Source organism: Simochromis diagramma, unplaced genomic scaffold, assembly GCF_900408965.1.
Source record: "Simochromis diagramma unplaced genomic scaffold, fSimDia1.1 OVJJ01000516.1, whole genome shotgun sequence".
NCBI lineage: Eukaryota > Metazoa > Chordata > Actinopteri > Cichliformes > Cichlidae > Simochromis > Simochromis diagramma.
In genome coordinates, this window is record NW_024386938.1 from 1,379,053 (window position 1) to 1,400,800 (window position 21,748).

The following is a 21,748-nucleotide window of genomic DNA, read 5'->3' on the forward strand; positions in this document are numbered from 1 at the left end:
TTGTTGTTAACTCACTAGTGCAGGCCAATGATTTGCACATTATACTGTACATACGCAGTCTGTATGTGTAATGAACAAAATCCTCTGACAGGCGGCAAAACCAGAATCCAGTGACAATGACCTAAGATATCATTTATCCACAACAATTAGCTATACTTGGATCCTCTAAACCAGCAGAAAATGACTTGCATGCTCAAAAAGTTAAAAAGTCTTTAAAACAGAAAAAAATATTTTTAAATACATTAACTTCTGAGACCACAAGTGGAATCTTGCGGTGTTTAAATAAATGAAGCTGACTTCAGAAGCCAAAAACTGCAGTTCCTTAAATGACCACTCGTGGCTGAGCACTCACACAGTGCTGTGTTACAAATCTAACATTAGAGAAGAAATGCATGAAATTGTTTTTATAACCGGTTTTGTTCTTTTTCACTTTGCCCATTTCAATAAATACTTACAACACATCTGGGGTGTAGCACTATGAGTGACATCCCCACTAATAAGAGTCTATTTCTTCCTCCAAAACACTCTTTTTCTGGCCCTGGATCTCAAAGATTTGCACATAACACATACTGCACAAAAAAGCCTCTCATCCCAAAACCACAGACCACCCTCCTGCCCCCCCAGAAGAGCATTAACTGTCAAACAACAAACTCCCATAACACCGTCATTCTCCTCTCCATTTCCCTTAGCGTGTGTGGTCTGATTACTCAGGCCTCTGCGGTTTAGCTCTGACCCAGGGAGTATTCAACACAGGCAGGGCTGCATGGGCTGATGGAAGGTTGGGGGGCACTTTGATGAGGGTGATGTGCCAGGATGAGGAAACGCGATATCATCTGTGAGCTGTCAACTTCCAGCGAGAAAGCAGACCCAGAGTGCCGTTATCATGCCAGCCCCATCGTGCCACACTTGATCCCCCAATTCTTCCCATAGCCCCATGGCTATTTCTGACCTATGTAAAAACCACCTGACAGTTGACGGGAATCTGTCATCAACCTTGTTGACTGATTGTGTGTGTACACACACTCAAACATATACATCAACGTACAAGTGCTGTGTGCAAAATATTAAGCCAGCACACATAGTGGAATTCCCTCCTGACTCTAGCTTCCAACAACAGTAGCACACACTTCCAAGAGACTGGGGAAGAATTGCTCATTTACTTTGGCTGTGTCAGCCGACAGCAGCCACCTTGGCCAGACCGCCTCCTACTGGGTCTCTGCCGGCCTAGAAAGAAGTAACAAAGCAGGAATAGCCACAAAGACAGAGGGAAACTAGGAGGAAGCGAAGAAAAGGGGCTGGACAGCCAGTGCTGGAGAGTAGATTTACTCAAGTACTGTTGCCTCAATCTAGTGTGCACACTCTCACACTTCTGGCTCTTGCACTAAATTTTAGAAGTAAATATTTATATGTCAGATAAGAAAGTTGTGGATTAAAGTGCCCATATATATATATATATATATATATATATATATATATATATATAACCGTGAGGTCACCCAGTACTCATTTCAAACTTTTTGATCATTGTTAGACAAGAACTTTTTTGGACACAGGTTTTGTCCTTTTTTTTTTTAAACAAAGTTGTAGTTATTATTTGATTTTGCCTGTTTCACCACATAAGTATGCAAGTGAAGAGAGAAAGAGAAGCCCTGCTTACCACCTACTAACTTTTGTCCCTGTTTGTCTGCACAATTTGAAAAAGCACCGCTTCTCTAGCCAGAGAGTAAAAACACATGATGCAGACCCTCGCTGTAGGCCGGCTTATAAAAGAGCTGAGCAAGAGAGACGACAGGCTGAGAGTTAGTCTCGAAAATACAGGATCAAAATCATCATGAAAGGCAATGATCCTAATGCTATTGCACTGAGGAAGCGAGCCCAGCTGACTCCATAAACACGCTAAGAGTTTGTAAGCAGCGCTCGAGGTGAGAGTGCGTTCGAGAAGGAGCAGAGCAGGAGAAAAGATTTTAGTCACTTAGTCCTTCATTTCCTGTGAAGGCACGCTAAAGAATTCAGCAATGTGCTGCAAATGTTTCGCAAACAACTGCCGGCCATATTGATGATCACAACTGGCAACATTCCCCCAGTTGGGTTGATTCGGGCTCGACACTCAACAGATTGAGCTGTGCGAGTCTCTGTGTGCTCACCATCGCACATGTTCTAACTGTCATAGCAGTCATCTGCTCAGAGCTCTCTGCATACACTGGCACACACATACACACACGCAGAGTGAAATATTGACACAAGCTGCTGGAAGCCTGGCTATTTTGTGCAGCAAAATGCAGGAAAGGCCTCGTCTTTCCATCGTTCAAATCTTGGCCTGCATGGTTCTGTTTTGGTTCATGTCTCGCTGCTTTTCGGGGGTGAGGGGGCCTGAATGCATACCACATGCTAAACGTGCGCACTCGTGACAATGCGGGGCAGTCTGGTTAGAGGCATAGCATGCTGTTACGCAGGAATTGAGCTCGTAGGGTCTAGGATGTTGATGTAGGCGCAATGAGGTTTAGAGGAAACGGGTCTTCAGCCCGACCTCCAGATTATCAGTTGCTCTATAAATGCAGACCCTGGAGAATATCCCAGCGACCTATAATGACAGACACCATGAATTCTGGAGTCAATGAGCCTAACAAATGTTAACAATGCAGCCCCTCTCACTGTCACCCTCCCCCACCACCACCCTTTTCAGCTCCCAACCACTGGGACCATTGTAGCAATTAGTATAATGAATGTGGTTTTGCTGGTAGGTAATCACATACTGTATGGTGCAGGCCCCCCTCCCCACATACAGGCGCTCGGCTTTGAATGCTTTGGTTTCATTACAGTCCTACTCTTTAAAAAAAACAAAACTCACTCCCACTTGCTTTCCCTCTCTCTTTCTCTTCCTTGCAAAGCTCGCCTCCTAACTCCTACACCCATCCTTTCCGCTCCGTTCAAATCTAAACAAAGGACACATCTGGTCTGTCTCTTACCCCCCTTTTCTCCCCTCTAGCTTGCTTTCTCTTTAACTCCCTCCTTGTTTCTAGTCTTTTTCAACTGTTTCTATCAGCATAAGAGCAGCACTTTGTTGGTGGGAAGAGCTGGGTGAAGGAGCTTTGTTAGTGGGTCAACAACTCGACTAAAGTCTGTCGCTGGAGTTCGGCTCACTGTGAAAGACAGACACTGTGTCTCACAGCCTCATGCATACAAACTCCAAACCAACTGAGTATTAATCTGACGGTGTCTCTCAGAACTGATCCAGGAGTGGCTCCTAAACTTTCAGTCACACATAAACTCAAGTATTCTGTCACAAAAACAAAACCCTGTTAATGTGAACTGATTTTCACGTGAGTAATATTTAGCACGTTTGCTAGTAAAACTGTAGTAGTTAACACATTCTCCTAACATGTGAAAGATCTGGTTCAAGACTCGGAGGAGATACAAACCCTGGGGAGGGTTGCATTATGAAGGGCGTCTGTGGATCCCTCCACTGTGATGACCTCTGATGAATAAGGCAGCAGCTGAAGGAAGCATTACTGAACTGATTGAACCAGAGTGCGTGAGTTTCAGTACTCCTGCAGAGGCAGAACCACGTCATATTCAGCAAATCATTAAAACTGTCCATTATTTTCAGCTTACTCAATGTGCAGCAAGTCTCAGCTACAATAGCAGTCTACTTCTGTTGGTTTCACAGTGGGCACTTGCTTGACGTTTCACAATAGAGACGGGAAAAGAGCCCTAAAATGCAATCGTCATAGGTTTTAAAAATGTTTTCTGGAGAAGGGGCCAGCAAAGAAGATGAATTTAGATTTCCTCAGCCAGCTGTTTCTAACACCTGCTTTGATTTAACTGTGCACTTGATGTCTTTTGGAGTCATTTGAAACCAGCGAGATCAAGAGAAATCTCTTATTCTAATTCCACAACCAACCAATCGGCACACGTTAGCAATAGGTTTGCCTTGTATGGCTGAAATCGGCTTCTACCTACTTGAACTGTTAAGCCATTATGTTTAACTACTTAGTTTACCTATTTAGACAAATCATTCACCACACCGGCCTTCCTGGCATCTGAATAAGCACCACCCAACACAAAATCATGAAGTTTGTGAGTTTTGAGCACACAGGTGAGGAGCGGACACTGGCTACATCTGTTCAAACCGTGTCACAAGCAAAAACGGGAACAAATTTAGAACAATCGATTATCTTCTCAAAAGATAACCTCCTTCATCCGTTGTGCCTACTCACAGCCCTCAGGGAGTCTCCGGTCTCCATCAGGCCCACTGACGCACACATGCAAATGGAGCCTCAACTGTGCTGAGTAGGCTATAAAAGCCTCTGACAAGTATGTGTGAGGGACTGTTGTTCCTCAGCAGATGTCTAATAATGCACATGATTTAATGCTTTTGACCATCAAATCCACCCCGGGTTCAGGCATCAGTACCTGCCCTTTCCAGCGGGGTCACCACGGCTCACGATCTCACCGACTTTCGCCCTTTGAGCTGTCAAACGACACCGGCTTCACATCTGGAGCCAGGTCGCTGAGGGTGCTGTTGTCATACAGCAACACTCTTCTGTTGCCTTTTTGTGTTTTCTCCCACAGCCCCCTTTTACCCCCTCAACCTTATCTCTCTTTTTCTCACTTTCTTCCCAGCTCGTTTCTCCCCGTTCCTCCATCCGTCCTTTGGTTTTATATAGAAAAACATTCCTGGTGTTCTACTCGGCTCCAGTGAAACCTGGTGCTTATTTTCAGTGCCCTAAATTGATAGCAAATGTGAGGACAGATCCCTCCTCTCCTTCAACCCCCTCCCAACCTCCTCCCTTTCTGGCATTAACAGTGAGGATACGTGGAACATTTTCATGACCATACTGAACCCTGGGGTTTTATGTTTTTGAAGGTGTTCTCCTTTTTATTTAACTGCATGTGTTTTTGTTGAATTTCTGGGGAGAGAGCGTCTGCAGCCTGAGAGTCTCCTTGAGAGCAATACTGAGTCATAGACTTTTTGTTTTTCAATAAGCCCCCCACCGCACCGTGGAAACCAAACCTGGTTAGCCTCAGCTGTCTTTACCCATAATTCAACAATCGCTGCGTGTTTGTTTTCTCGTTGTGCCTCTCGCTCTCTTCCCCTTCACTCTCTTTCTCTGACTCTGTAAGTGAAACCCTAACTGCTCCCCTCATTTTGATCCAGCCAACTGAGTTCTGCTGGACCAAAATGCCCTCTATTGTTATGGATGTGTGCCGAGGAGAGAAACTGAGCCTCACGGATCGTCCCTCGGTGGGTGAAGCTCATAATGGTTTTGATTAGAAAATGGGGGAAGAAAACCCGAGTCAGCTCCTTGTGAAGTCTGTTTTTGTTCAAAATTCAAACTCTGGACTTTGTGTGCAAAGGCAAAGGTGCAGCCTTGTAACTAAACTGACAAATATGACTTTTTTGCAAACCACACGCAAATCAGCAACCTAAGTAACGATGAGCTATCATTTCATTTCACTAATTTATGTCCCACTGCTGATGGTGCAACTTGTTATCCATTTGCAACTATCAATGTGTACGACAAAATGAAGAGGGGACCGTGAAAGCCAGCTGAACATGTTGTGTTCAAATCACGTGGGAGGGAAGGTAATGATGGGGAAGAGTCCGATGTTTATGACTCATGCGTGTTCACATTTTTCACTTGGATGCTGTTCTAAATGAATTTTCCAAGTGGGAACTGCTGCTTCAAAACTGCTTCAGTTTTGACAAGTGAAATTTTGAGTATTTTATTACTTAGCGCTAAGCTAATAGACGCAGTTTGCTAGCATAACCAGAAAACGTAACACTGGAACCTCCCAGCAAAATACATCTGGCTCTAAATCAAGCAAAGCAGCTCTCACAAGATTTCAAAATGTCATGTTCACATATGAATGCTTGACATTAATATTTTATATACAGTGATAGGCTAAAACGAAAAATCTCAGGGTAGCTGAAGGAGACTACAATCAGGAGATTCCTTGAGGCATCGATACTTACAGCGAATAAAGACGTATGTATAGTCAAATGATCCATTGCTAAAGTAGCCAATTTCAATGTTAGCTAGTCACACTTATTATACTTTCTGCCCCCTTGTGGCCAACCGTTGCTCACACAGAGCAAGAGGTTGGTGGTATAGCTAACTGGTGGTTGTTGTGCTCTGCATGGATGGAGAGCCAAGGCTGCCTGTTTGTATTGGCCAACTTTCAGCATTCCACATGTCTTTGTGATTTTCAGCTCCCTGACCTCAAGAGACCCTCCACGCTACTGTAAGTTATACTCACAGCAGGAGCACAGATGGATCAGGAAGGAACGCTGGAATCCAATTGGTCGTTAGCTGCTTTCTAAACACACTTGCCCAAAAAAAATACTAGCCACATTGCAGCTGCCACAGCCACAGGTCTGAAATATGAGTTGATGATGCCTCTAAATGTTCAGATCAGTGACATCTCTCTTCTGCTGTAGTTTGAGGTATAAGAAATGTGTGAGCTGGAACAGCATAATCCAAGAAGTCATGATATTAGTCTAGAGAAGGAGAATGGCTAAAGGAGCAACTCACCACTGTTTCTTGATATCAACAAATAAGGCAAATGATTCAGTTCCATAGTTATGTTTTATTCTGCAACAAGTAAAAATGAGAACAGCTGAAAACAAGGCCTGAAGTTTAGATGAGAAGATGGAAGCAGCGTGTTGAAATTCCCCACTAATGTTCAAAGTGGAACAGCAAGTCTCAGGCAGTGGGCTACTTTGAGCTTCCTGTATCTTTTTTAGTAGGGCTAGTCATGGGGCTCCCTGCGAAAATGAAATTAGGAGCTCTAACAAAGTTAGAGGTGCTAATTACAGACTCACGCTAACTGTTTGCCGAGGAAAAGGCAAAGGGAAACAAACTGATTCTATCTGAACTCCAACCGCACCCATATTTGAGCGTAGCCAAGATATCACTTAATTTAATAGTGCCTAACCAGCTATGACAGCCTGTCCAATACCTGTGCACAGTTCATTCGGTAAACAAGCAGATTCTGTCACTTATGTTGACATAATAGTGTCAGTATCACCTTGTCCTGCTGCTCCACATTTGTTACCTTAAGTAACCTAGTAGGCCATTTAAGCAACACGACGAAGAAGAGCCTGCGTGCGTGATAAACAGTTTCAGGTCAAAGACCCAGAAAAGATGTAAGCTTGTTAAGAAAACCTCAAGAAATGAAGAGAGGGTGCATGCACAAGATTACCAAGTGGTGCTGAGGTGATTAGGGTGAGAGAAGGGAGGGAAGACTGCGTTCGTAGCCAAATTAAGGAACAAGTAGTGCCTTGGGGCTGATCTAAACAGGATTTACCTGTTGCTGTCCCGAGGTGACTCGCTTCACTCATTTACCCAACAGCGCTGCAGGGCCTATACTCCCAAAGACCTCATTAATTAAGGTGCAGACATGCAAAACATTCTGTGTGTGTGTCAGTCTATTTGAAAGTGCATAACCACAATCTCCACGCAAAAACTCTTTCCATTTTTACCTAATTATCTAACAGCATCACCCTAAATCAGCACTCCTATAAACACTGCGGCAATTTTTTAAACATCCACAAATGTATATGTTAAGAGTTCCACTCTAACAGAGAGGTCTCTGTAACAGCAATTACCCCTAAAGTGCAGCCGTTTGCCTCATGAAACGTGCTTGCTGTTCAATCAGTCCAGTTTATCCAACTTCAGTCAGTAGAATAATGAATTACGATCTATGACAAACAAATCATGGTGTCATAAATCCTCAAAGCCAAACACAAGTGTGGCAGGTGCAGAGATGGAGGAGTGAAGGCAAAAAATTGAACATTTTTGCCCCCGAGTGAACCAGACTTTTTGAATTTATACCTGACAAACGCAGGCTTAACAAAACACGGAGCACAACCATCAGCGGGTCATGGCAGGTCGTCACTCTGCTGTTACCAACCCTATTATTCAAGTAAAACCAAAAACAATAACTGTCAACCGCAATCGACAAAAACTGGGAACAAGGCCTGGACGGGCTCCAGCTCCCAGTTTCTACCTCTGCAAATGGAGACCAAGCTGTCCACTGCTACCACACACCCCTCCTAAAACATATTCCTACATCAGGGCTTTGCTCTGGGGATGTGTGTCAGGATGGTTTGCACTCTAAAAACAAACAGGCATCCTATTGCAACAGCGAGAAAATGGATGTGGGTTTGGACACGTTGGGAGGAGGTGGGATGGGGTGCAGAGACACAGGGATAGGGGAAGGAATGAGGAAAAGAGGAAGGGAGGCGGGGCATCGCGGAGCAAGAGAGTGAAAGTTGTCATAAAACGACAATAAGAGGCATCAGTGCCACCCAGGGACCACATCAAGGCTTCTGTAATGACAGGCTGTGCAGAACACATGTCTGCCTGAATGAGGGAGTGCGTGATTGTGAGTGTGTGTCTGTGTGCTCCCTTCTGTCAGTGCTACAAAATGGCTTTGTTAACCATTTGTTTCTCAGTATGAACAAATGCACAGCACATCACACATTCGAAAGGGACACAGTGAACACACGAAACCTTTAATTTAGCCTGAACTCTGGTCTTCAGTCACTCAGACAGTGCAGACAACTTAAAAATGGCCAAACGGTCAAATAGTGCAGACAGTAAGTGAACATGGCTTCAGAAGACCCACCCTCCTGCTGTTCAAACCTTTCATTTGTGATGGGCAGCCAATCAGTTAAGTGTTGGCCTTATGTGAAGGGAAGCTAAAACAGCTTGTTACAGCAGAGGATGAACTTGGGGGCTGCCCCAAGCACCAGTGTAAGATAAATACGGTTGGTTTTTAACCATGAAACATACAGTTGCTCTAGTAAAGTCAAAGGATACAAATATGGAACAGGACATATAGATAATAGGCCTTCATCAGTTTCAGTTATACAGTGAAACATTTATTTTTACTACCAGCCATCTATTCTTGCTGCATATGGCTGTTTTCAGAGTTGCTTTCTTTTAGAGCACTGCTTTTTCTAAAACACAGCATGAGGGGAAATCCCTGTCTCCTTAGCCAGCAAATGGGCCACTATGTTCACTAGCTAGTAGCTAACTTAGTCTGCTTTTGTTATAAAGCTAGCTAATTGCATGTCCTGTAGTTACAGGTGGAAATAGGAAAACAAAAGTCCAATACTGTTGGTGTGCTGGAGTGGATTATAGGTTATATACGTGTATACTCAAAAGCATGTAAGTGTTGCTAATATTTTAACAATCAGCCTTCAAACAAACGGCATCTATCTTTGAGGGTATGCAATTATGCTATATAAAAAGAAAAACAAACACGAGTTTATGCAGAAAAAAAGAATAATTGCAAGACATTCCAAGCAAAACCCATTCCCAAAATAAAATCGGCTAAACTTCACTGCTATGTGTGATAAACAGTGAGTGTCAGGCAAGGCTGTTTACCAGAACAGACCTGGACCAAGCAAGCCAGACAGGCAGCAGTGGAGTGATGGAGGGACCTGAGCCCAGAAGAGAAAATCCTGTTCTTTTTCACAAACACCTTGTAGAGAAAAAAAGCCTGACAACAAAAGAGGCTCTGTGCTTGGGGCTATTTCAGTTAAGAGTTCCAGCCAGGACAGATCCACTGAGAGCATGAGTGAGATGGAAAGAGGGAAAGAGAAAAGGGAGCTTTATTTGGTTAACAACTTCCACGAATCAGCATGGGGGAAGAATGTGTGTAATTTGGCTCTGTTTGTTTTAGGATTTTAAATATGTTGGGATTACTTCATCACACATCTGAAGACCAACGAGAAGGAGATGGGCGAGAAACTAGAAGGAGGGAGAACCACGGGTTTTGGTGAGCTCGATTTTGGGCAACATCAAATGCGTCGCAAAGGGACGGTGGCTTCGGCAAAGCACGGTGGAAAAAATATTAGCGCTATAAATGTTACAGTGCTTCAATCAACATCAACCAACAGCTACTGCAAAGTATTTGGCTAGAGGATAATGATGCTGGGCAGAGGTTCCCAGCTTTTCGTTACTTTCTTTGGTAGAAGTAGAGTTCATTCCTTCATCAACACCATCATTACTGCTGCGACCGCAGAGCCCGGATCATTTTCACCTTGCGAGTCTATTCGTCTGTCTGTGAAGCCATGTGACACACGCTCACGCGACTTTACTTTTATCACAAAAGTACAGTCGTTATTCTTAAGGCTCAGATCGGCCCTTCTCTTTCACGTTCTTTTTAACGTGTATTTTTATCTTGTGTAACAACATATAAGATATCATTTCTCAGCGTTATGATCCTTTATGCATCTTGATGTTCTCCGGTTATTATCGCGGTTCTCATTGCAAGGGTTTCCCTTCATGGACAGCAACAGTTCGAGTGGATGCTTTTGGTTTCAGCATATTATATAAAATATATAATATATTAAAGCACAGATAACTTTGCATGTTGCGCTGTGGTAGCCTGGTTAAAGGGACGAGCGCTGGCGCCCGTGGTGTGAATGGTATCTCGTTAAGGTCTGTTTTACAGCCAGGCCAAAAGGGAACCTGAACTCAGATGAAAAGAACAGAAACAACAGTAAAAGAACAGACGGGGAGGAAAAAAGAAAGCAAAGATCCGAGATGCTCTCAGGGCCAAAACCGCAGATAAAAATCTAACCACAGAATGAAGGCCAGATTGCTCTAATTCACTGTCATCTCAAGTATTTTTTTCCCCCTGCGTGGAAGGAGAGCGAGGTAGAGCGAGTGACAGAAACCACCCTCTATCCTCCCTCCTTTCCTCCCCGTCCTCCCACACCCACTCCTCTCCTCCATTCAGATTTACTGCTCTTAAATTGTTTGCCCTCTGCTTTTAATGGCCATCTCTAGATCATCAGCTCTTAAAATAAACACTGAGGCTTGGATTACTTTCCCTATCGCCATTCCGCTGAAGCAGAGCGAATTCGCTGCGACGGTGCCTCTCCTCCTTTACGTTAATGCTCTCTGTGTATGTTTGGGTTGCTGGAGGAGCGCCTGACATTAAAGCTGAGCAGCAGAAGAATGGAAACTCAAGTGGGGCTCAGAAGCAGGGTGGTCTGTGTCTAATAATACACCAATCAAATGTTACCACACAAAGGGCAAATAACCAAGTAGATCAGCTCCATTGCTTCTGCTGCTGCTAGAGCAATACCAGAGACACTGACTAAAAAGGCTCATTGTAATGACCGGCACCTTCAAATCACATGCAAACTGCTTCCTAGCAGAGTATGAATTTTCAAGAGAGCATACGGTTTTCTACTTTTGTGGCGACAGATTGCACCCAGTCAAAGACCAGTGAGGGGGGACCCAGTTGGGGCCTGGTTTAGCTCACTCTGAGCCCCGCACACCCCATAAAAACACTCCAAGTGCCAGTTTCCAGCAGGGTCAAGCCAGTGCATGCGCTGTTTCTGTACATGTCTGTTTGCAAATGCGCTTGTTTCTCTCCATGTGTCCATACAAGGCCCACAGGCATCAGGTGTGAAGGGGGTTCAGGTGCTGGGCGCATCCAGAGAGGACACTCATATGTTCTGCTGCAGACAGCGTTTGTTGTCACTCAGCCTGCTTCTATAGTGCACATGGGCATTCGTGAAGGCGCGCACACACGCACACACACACACACACACACACACACTCTCTCCACTGGAATAGATAGGCAAACAACACCTAAAAGCACACTTCACACACTCGACTCCTTTGCAGTTGAAGAGAGCCACTGGGGATAAAGGTTTGATCTTTTAACATTTAAATCAGTCGGCATCGAAAACACAAGAGCAGCCAATTCACACGCAGTGGGTGTATTACTGTAAAATACACAGGGGTGCAGCTCTAATGATGAGCGTGAGGAACGAGACCTACGGAAATCCTTGTTAAGAGATCGGTTTACAGTCACAACACTGAGACTAGGTTCAGGTGTAAATGAGACAGGTTTGGTTAGTTTTAGGGGGAAAATGTAAAAATATGCTGAAAGCCAAACTCTGTCAGCTTAGAAGAAACTAGCAGAGAACCGCATGTCTTCCAAGCATCGATTGACTGGTTGAACTAAAGCCACGCTTTGAAAAATGACACCAATTTTCACCAAGTGACGTGTTGGTGAGTGTGCTGAAATAAAACAATATTTATATTATAATTCCTCTCCGTCTCCACGTAAACCAGAAACGACGACAGAAAATCACTCCTCTTGATAGGATGGAGTCGAAGGCTTACGGTGGACGCGGGGATTTATTAGCACTGAAGACATACAGACAAATGTTTGTTTTCTCCACACAGCCCTGTTTTCTGATTCTGTAATAACCACTAGCATGATTTATGAGTTCACTAATTTCCAGGGTTTAACATCTGATTAAAAGAACTTTGTTTTCATATGCTTTACATTAATAATTGGTATCAAAAGGATTTTTAATCATATTTGAACAAAACTCTCAAGAACCAGATAAGTTTATTTGGATTTTGTCCTATTATTTATTCATTTATTTAGAATTTTCCGTCTATTTGATAATGATAATGATCTTCAGAATGCCTAAAGAACTGAGAGAAGGACAGATTTGATTTTCTGGTTAATATTTTGGCACTAAGGGCAGCGGGGTCAGTGATATCCCAAACAAAAAGAACATAAGGCCAAAGTCAGCAGCACACAGGGGTTAGAGCCGCTTTGTTTGCCTGCAGGCAAGTCTTTTATATCACAGGCTCCCCTGCTTTCACAATGAAATTATATCACAGCTGCCATCTCAAAAGGTACTTATAGCTTCTCAGAGGATAAAAAGCCCCCTGGACTGAACTAAGCCTAGCAAAATGTGTGAATAACATTAAGGGAAAAATCTGCTCTAAAATTACTGTGACATTTTTATATGTCTCACTTGGCCCATGTCCAGTGACAAGTGTTTAAAATAAAAATAGTAAATTATAACACCAAGAAAATCTAATATTCCTCCGTTTCCTCTTAGGAAAACAAATGAGTCATTTTGAATCTAAGACTCTGACTAACATTGCTGCTGCACGGGTTAGTGTCCCTGCTCAGCTGCATATATATATTTATATATGTGCTTATTAATTTACATGAGTGCTGGGGATGCCCTCTATAGAGTGAAAGTGATCTGAGTGGATTCCTCTGGCAGAGCACTGCGCTCTGGTTGCCCACACTGTAGGCTGAAGCGCCACAGAAACAGCCCAGCACTGCATGGCCACTCAACGTGCCAACCAGGCCAGTCGCTGACACTCCTTGGATATCACCCAGGAAAGGTACACTGAGAGGAAAAAAAGAAGCTTTGTGGCCATGGCAACTCTATTCATCTACCTTTCTGGACAGCTATCCAATGCAAAGGTGCCGTAAGGCCGTTTGGAGCGCGACAGTTACGCTGGCTTTGTTAGGTATCCGCGATGTAAAATGTATGAAGCTCAAATATGATACCGGACATGTGTTTTCTTGATAATAAAAATCCAAACAAACAATTGAATTTGAATTACTCCTTCCCCACTAATCTTCTCCATATTTTATTGCTCACCAGGGAGAGCGAGAAGAAATTGTGTTGTTTTCCTATCTTTTATGAAATTTATGCATCGAAGCTGCCAATAAGAATTCAAATGAGTCTGAAATTATAGACGAGAGAGTGCTGAGCGCTGACAGTTGACGAGTATAATGAGAATGTTGCCATCCAAAAGTGATGTCTGTGAAATGGAGCTGGCCGTCTATATGAAAAGCAAACAGACGGAGAAAGTGAGCGAACACGTCAGGTGATTTTTGTAATTCTTCTTTTCCCCCCTTTGAGCGGAGCCCCAGAGCGGGAAAAAGCTCTGCCCCGGAGAGAGTTTCCAGAGCTGGTGTGAAGGAGGATGTTGAATATAAGACTGAGTCACATGAAGGCAGGCTGCCGGGGAAAGTCATCCACACTATTTATACTGCTTTAGCCTTCCCATAGTTTTGCACATCTGCAAGCCACTTTGAAACCCCATCTATCTGAATGTGAGTGATGCCCACTCTGTCCTCGCTGGGGGCCTTGCTAATTCTTTCCACCTTTAAATACAACCTTAACTCAGCTTCCTTTACCTTCAGCTAGACAGAGAATTCTGGACTCGCATAAAAGACTTAACTGCAGTCATTATTAAAGTAGCTACAAGCTAGAGTGCTATAGTTATTATGAACGTCAAATCCTATTCTGAGAGCAGTAGAGTGCTTGGAAGTGATGTGAGAGAAGGGGGGAAGGAAACACAGCTTCCTTTATTCTCTCTAACGGCTTGTTCAAAGTGTAAATCCCTCTCTTCACTCCTTTGTCCCTCTTCTGAGCACTGCATTTGCTGTTCAGTTGCTCCGGGACGAGGCAAGCTTATTTATTTATCCGTTCCCCATTAATTAAAACATTTGTAGTGACAAACGCGGAAGTAGTCACATTAGCGCCTAGTTTGCACCCACTTTCCCCCGACTCTGGACCGAGACAGAGGAAGACGCAGGCGCTAATGGAGAAGAGACGCACAGGTGCACTTGTACGCAACAGACATAAAAATAAATAAAAAGAAAATAACTTTAACATACGCTGCCAGGATTTCTGAACCCAGTGACAGCAACTTATTTAAATACAGACAGTTAATTAGACTGTAAGTATGGAAAAAAGCCAGAAAGACAAAAGTAAACATAATGCTACAATAAAAGGAGTAGCTTACAGTCAGTAGCTCGTCCATACTGTGCTCAGCACTGGGAACGGCACCCCCCTCCCAACTCGACCCCCATATATTCACTCTGTTATTTCAGGGAACAAAAGACGGGCTCTCGAGGCCATGGGTGGATCCACGAAAGGAAGAAAGGAGTCCTGCTCCTGGTCCTGGCTGAATAGGAGGCTTTCACACTTAGAGAGGCCTGTTTACTCTCCCTCAATAATGGCTCTAATTTTCTGATCATTATTGAGTAATTCCATCCACCCCCATACCCAGCGTTTAATGCTTTCTCTCATCGCTCACAGCAGCACGTTCTTGTCTCCATCCTCGGGCCCCGGGTCTGCATCCCGAAAGACGTACAACTGATTTCTTCAGTCAGCCAACAACCCTCACCTCCACTCTGCCTATGCAGATGTGTGCATACGCCAAAACACATTAAGAAGAAGAAAACAAGCAAACCAGGAAATATTCAGAATTGCTAATTTGCCAGTAACATTTTTTCCTGACTGGTTCTCCACTCTGATTGGAGAGGAGCTGTGCTTCATCCTCCATTTTGTTTTGGACCTGAATCCACAGAAGCACGCTGAGTAACAAAAAAAGAGCTGTGGAAAATATTTTTCACAAAAATAAAAGAACACGTCTGGTAACACGATAGCCATTTTATTCAACGCGCCGACATCCCAGCAAAACAAGACCCGAACGTTCTTGACGTTCGTCTTTTCTGACAGCCCGCTGTGAGAAAGCATCCACGGGAGCGGCGGTGGCTGGGGCGTAAGGGGACGTGCAGAGGGGAAGAAGTGTTAAGCGAAAACAAGGATACAGGGGGAAAATGTTAAAATGAGAGAGAAAGAAAAGGATCAGAAGGAGAGAAGTTGGCAGGGACTGTGTGTCGGTTTGAAAAGCTGGCACCTCCTAAACAGAGCTGCAGCTTTGGGTGCCAAATGCTGCCAACCAGCCCCACTAGCCTGAATATGTGCCCTCCCTCTCTCTTTGTTTTCAGCATGGCATTTTCCATTATCTTTATTCTACGCTTTTCTTTTTACTTTATATCAGCGCTCAATATCATCCTAACAGCAACCACTGACATTTATTACCATTAAATGGGAGAATAAATGAAGCAGGGGTGAAAATATTTATTAATCTCCACATTATTAGCGTTCATTTGTGGTTATTTAAGGGGATTTTGTTTGCGTATAATTGCTCATTTTTTACTTTTAAATGAAAGATGTGCGCACGGAGGAGACGGAGGATTCGCCGCTGTGTTCCGCTCCGCTTTTTTCCGTGTGGAAAGAGCTATCCCAATTACAGGGCAAGTCTCCGTGCATGTGCTCTGCTCCGCTGGACCGAGGCAACAAGGCGCGAGGCGGACCGATCAGAATCTGGCTGCTGGGAAATGGCCCAGAAAAAGACGCTCGCTTCGCTCTTTTCCGTCCTTTCTACACATCACTTCTCCGCTCCTCCTGCTCTTTGCCCCTCGGCTCAGGCGTTAGCAGCCAGAGCTCCTGTGCGGGGATACCTATGTTTTTAGCGGATGGACAGACTTCAAGCCTGGCGCCTGCACAGAGAAAAGAGAAGATCGGTCATGCAAATGCAAAACAGTGGAACTGAAGAGACTAAAAATAATACACGGAGGCGAAACATGGGGGGAGACGTCTAATTTGTGTTTGCTCTGTAGAGGAAAGAAAAGAAGCTGTGAAGTAAAAATAAAGCTCAATAAGCTGAATAGCCTATTTATTTTTATTGCTTTTGTTTACTCTACTCATTAATCCATATTATTAAGTCATTTAATTTCTTGAGAATTAAATAAATTTCTGCTCGTTAAATCCAAAAAAGTGAGCTAAGCTGCTAAACAGACACCATGGCTTTTATTTATTAACCTTAATTACACCAATAATTAAAAACCACTGTACAGTGAAATTAGGAAATAAAGCTACTCTTTGTTGCACTTTCTGCTACAAGGAATTTTTCTATTCCCGAAGTTAAGACACGACCTTCATTTCAAATTGCACATAATTCAATCATACACTCAGCCTTTTGTGTATCTTTTCCAGGATTATTCACTAAACTGGATAATTACAGTGAATATGAAGCAGGTTGGCCTGCTCCCAAGCCCATAGAGCAGCACGGCGGTCGGACCTATAGAACGGGGAGAGATGTGAGGGAGAACGGTTAAAGGAGGTCAGAGGATCGAGCATTAGCGCAACCGCCTCGGAAGCCCGATTGCACGGAGTAATCTGTTTACCAGCGATTCCTTACACTCCGCACACTCCCCTCTTCTTTTCACTTTTCCTCTCTGTGACACACGCACGCATTAAAAAAAAAAAGCTGGAAAAACGAGGGGTTCTGAAAATAGGCCCGGACGCCACAGCGCACATTAAAACGCGGCAGCGTCACTGACGCTGTCCTGTCATGTCAGAGGGGCTTGCCGATGCTCAAACTTTATTGGACGCATTATTTCAAATGACAACAAAGCGTAAGAAAGTTTCCGTTGAAAGCGTCGGAGCAGCAGTGTTTTTCACGCCACATGAATGCGGCTCCCTCGGCGCCGACACTCTCTGTTCCTCCGTCGGCCCGGGTTACGGAGCCGTGCCAGAACGCTGGAGCGCAATTCTGCGCTCCATCCAGAAATCTCTGTTCTGCGCAACACGCAGATCCAAGAAAGAGAAGACAGAGTATTTTTCCTGCTTTAACCATTGTACCTCCTCCTTCTCTTCTGCTTCTGCAAACACTCAGCAAACGGCAAACATAACACGACTGCTACTTCTGCTTTAATATTCCAGCGTATTGCCTCTATGGACCGAGCTTGTGTGTAATAAAACAAATCCCACTCTTTCCTGTTTGCTTTTTTTCTTTATTATGTAACTGCATCTGATAATTTTACCTCCTTTTTGAAGCTCAGGATATTGGGCGAAGCAGATAAGATGTGTTTGATGGATTTAGCATGACGTGGAGGCGTTAAGTCTCTCAGTCTGGCTGTCTGTCTCTTTGTTTGTCTCTATTAAAAGAGATTCTCTTGGTCATTTGTAATGTCGCGACGACGCACAAAGACACACTGATGGGTAAATGAATGTCTCGGATTTGTGTTTGCGCCATAGCAGCATGGAGATACGGCGTTGTCTGGCACGCGTAGTTGGCTTTCGGACCTGCCCCGGGCACCTCTCTGGTCTGTCTGTCTCCAGCACAGAGACCAGATATGGAGGCTGCACTTGCAGAAACATCTTTTTATCATAACAGCACAAGTAATGAAAGCCGTATGAGGCTGATCGGGCTCCAAAAATGACTAATGCTGGAACTGTGCAGCCTCGTCAGACGGACAAATATGGAACACGTCGCTCGAAAAAACATGACCTGAGCCGGGCGTCTCTAGGTGGAGGACGGCCCGCAGCGCCCAACTGGCGAGCCAGACTTTCCTTTTCGACAGACATGTGATCAAAGATGAGATCAGACCCACCACCCCACCTCTTCCTCATCCCCGATTTCCCTTGCTTCCTCCACAGCCCTGAGCCATTACTGCTGCCATCGAATGCAGCACAATCAGTGAAAAGAAAATTAACCACTTTTGGGATCCGACTCTCGTTACTGCCTGACAATTATGTCATGCTCTGCGCTTGTGTGCAGGCAGGTACTTGTCAAAAAGAAAATGATCAGGCTCGTTTTGTGATTAGCGGGACCTTGCTCTTGAAGCTGTGGTGCAGTAGTGCAGATCAGAGTCCATCAGCTTTGATCTGTCCCTGCCCCGCCTGCGAGGGCCGAAGTCTATAATTGGACAAAAGCAGACACATACTGTACTGTAGGGAAGCAGAAACAGAGGGGGGGTGGGGGTTAGTGAGCGTGCGTGTGACTGTGTATGTGTGTGTCAATCACGCCGCATGAAAGCAGATCCACCCCCCCGCCTTACAGCTGGCGACAGTGACATCAGTGGGGACGAGAGAGCTGAAACACGACGGCGGGGACGAGCTGGGTGAGACGGCTGCGGTCCAATCATCGGGCCTAGCAACTGATAACTTCCGCAAGACACAGACACCCTGGGAAGGGGAGCTAAGAATAAAACTGTAACGCTGCCACCCCAAAGGTTAGAATGGAGCCACTGTCTGCCTGTCCTCTGGCTAACCCGCGCCAGCATGCTGGAACAACACAGCGACTTGCGCTTACAAAAGGTGGACGCCTTTTCATTTTAGTTACCGCACACATTCTCCCCATTCTTGACCAGTTGTTAGTGCAAGGTGGCTGCATGGAAAAAGCAGCGCTGCTTCTCTCACATGCAGTAGTAAACCAAATACAAGCCACTTGGCCTTAAAAAAACGATTAGAAAGAAAAGAAATCCCATAAATATTTATGGAAAAATACTCACATGTGTACAAATAAGATGAAATACTAATGAAATGCACAAAGGCCAGAAAGGAGACGGGCTAGTGCATCGCATCGATGGGGGCGAGCGGCTGCTGGATTCTGGCACAGAGTTGTCAGGGAAAAAAACTCTAAGGAGCACCAGGCTGCGCTGGGAGCTAATCTGAGCCGCGGTTTGCCATGCCACATTGTGGAACAGGAAGGGGCGCTCACGGAGGCCCCGCAAAACTCAAGCAGAGTTACACACTGGGCTGAAAGGAGCCTGGCATGGGGGATTCTGTCACAGAGGAACGCTGCACCTCTCTGCCAAGGAGAAGAATTAAGGCCCTGTAACTGTATGCCAGTCTGTGGTAAGAGAGCCCGAGATAATAGGAAATGGCTGAAGAAGAGGAGAGTGTGTGTGTGTGTGTGTGTGTGTGTGTGTGTGTGTGTGTGTGTGTGTGTGTGTGTGTGTGTGTGTGAGAGATGATTTACACCTGCAAACACCTGACGGAAACAGACAGCTACATCAAGTGACGACAACAAATAAAATATATAAAATAGACCAAATTATATATGAATGTGGCTAAAACTGTAATCACAGCTAACAGTGGTAAAGCTGGGCTTCAATTATAAATACATTAGCCTAAATTATGCTATAAATCATCCAGCACATTCAGGCATCTACAACAGGAGTGCTACTACTATTACTACTATATTCTAATAGAGACATTTTTAAACATTAGTGTGTTTAAAAGCACAATTTAAATTCACTTGTGTCAGGAAAATTAAGCTTCAGGCACATCAAATTCTCACTGCAGTAATTAAATGGAATTTAATTGAACAGAATATAATTTTCTTTGTTTTTAAATGTTTTTGTTTTTTGCAAAAGTAGTTACAACATATTTAATAATGTTATATCCAGATCAGCATTTGTTGCTATTTATTTTCCAAAGTGGATTTGCATTACTAAAATTACCTGAGAAATGAAATTAGGTCGAAATAACTACAGCTGTGAAGTGCAACAAAATGAGACATGCAAATATTATATTTCACAGCGTTGATCGCTGCCCTCACACGAGTACACATGTGGCTTTGTATACATGTTACACCAAAATATTTTTACCGCCTCTATTTCAACTTCACCATCACAGCAGAAAACACGTGTGGATGTAAACGCAAAACGTCTCACTGCTTAAACACAAACGTGTGTGTGACTGTGTGTGTGATCAGTTCGCTCAGAAGAACAACGCAAGGCGCAGCTTGGGTGTTTGATCGAGAGCTCCTGAGCGAGAGTCTGTCCACTTGAGTGTGTGTGTGTGTGTGTGTGTGTGTGTGTGTGTGTGTGTGTGTGTGTGTGTGTGTGGCGTTAGGCTGAGGCTGCAGACAGGCTGACTCTCTCTCTGCCTCCTAAACTACCTGGGACTGGGCCAGCTGTCACTGCGCTCTCCAGACCACCACACACACACAAAAGAAACCCACAAATACACCACACTGCTACTGATACACAACAACCTCACAACACACATGGATTACAGACACATGACAAACTGCCTGTCGCGCGCGCACACGTGTGCACATGCGTGCACACACAGATAAACAGGTTTGCAGATGCTTTTGTTTACAGATGGCACTGAAAAACATGCACATTTGGATTTAGACAAATTTGCGCACAAATACTTGAACAAATGTACCAATGCAAACATATCTCTAGGTAAACACAGGTTTTAATCCTGACTGTCAGATTCTCTGAATCTCTTTAAACCAGATAGAAACATTGAGAGGAAAACTTTTTTTAGGATTATACGCTGCAGACTTTAAATATCAAGACGTGGTCTTTATCTCAGTGCTGACTGGGTTTATCAAAGCCTGGCACTAGATCAGCTTGGTACATAGTGGAGGGCAGGGTCTAATCTGTGACTTACATGCCAAAGAGTGTGTGACAAAACACATGACCTGTGTGTATGTGTGTGTATAACAACCACATAAACGGTGGGAAAAACGGTTCTTCTACAGGTACCACATACCTGGTGTGTGGACGAAGTAGGCCAGGTAGAGATCCAGCTCCTTGACCGTCACCCCAATGTGGTGTGGCTGGACACACAGGCCGTGGTTGGAGCACTGGGGTGACTTGACCAGACGCTCGCCGTCCGTGCTCTCCAGGGGGCTGCCCTTAAACAGGATGACCATCACCAGGTCCAGCCTCCACACCTTGTCGGCCTGGCGGAGGCAGTCGATGCGGCGGATCTTGCCCTTCTGGTCGGGGTTGGACAGCACGCAGCAGGGGGGCTTCTTCCCCGTGATGGTGAGCACAAAGTCCTCGCGGAACTCAGGCCGGATGTCCTTGCGGAGCTTGGCCAGCAGGCGCGAGGCCCACTTCTGCTTGATCTCTGGCTTTTCCCCAAGCAGCTCATCCTTCACCGCGCGCTCCTCATCCTTGGTCATCCTCTTTTCGTGCTTCTTGAAGTACTTGCGTTTACGGGCCTGCAGGTTGAACCAGGTGTAGGAGAAGGCACGGACATGGGGGAGAAGGGCCTCAATGAAGGGATGAAATTCATCCTGATGAGAGAGAAAAAGATGCAGCGTTAGGAGGCTGTAAAAAAATTATTTTTTTTTTTAAATGCCTTTTCTTTTTTTTTTTAAGTTGTAAAATTAGAGGTTTTTTAAAACTTTTAATGAAAATGCCAAAATATTTAATAATACTAAACGTGTTGTTGGAATAATGAAAATTCTGATGATTATCAATTAATTTAAATTCAAATCAAAAAGCTATTCAAATAACTGCCATTAAAATGTTAAAATTATTTCTCATTTCCAACATT

The 21,748-nt window shown here is 44.4% G+C and overlaps 1 protein-coding gene across 18 annotated transcripts in view; it reads right to left on the reverse strand.

Annotated features, from left to right (window-relative positions):
• The window catches only part of nfixb (nuclear factor I/Xb), a 135,682-nt gene that overhangs the window by 73,399 nt on the left and 40,535 nt on the right, over nt 1–21,748 (reverse strand). For all 18 annotated transcript variants that reach the window (XM_040037332.1, XM_040037330.1, XM_040037345.1 and 15 more), the window contains one exon: nt 20,954–21,485. In XM_040037332.1, the coding sequence (XP_039893266.1) occupies nt 20,954–21,485 (532 nt within the window). The remainder of the gene's footprint in view (nt 1–20,953; nt 21,486–21,748) is intronic.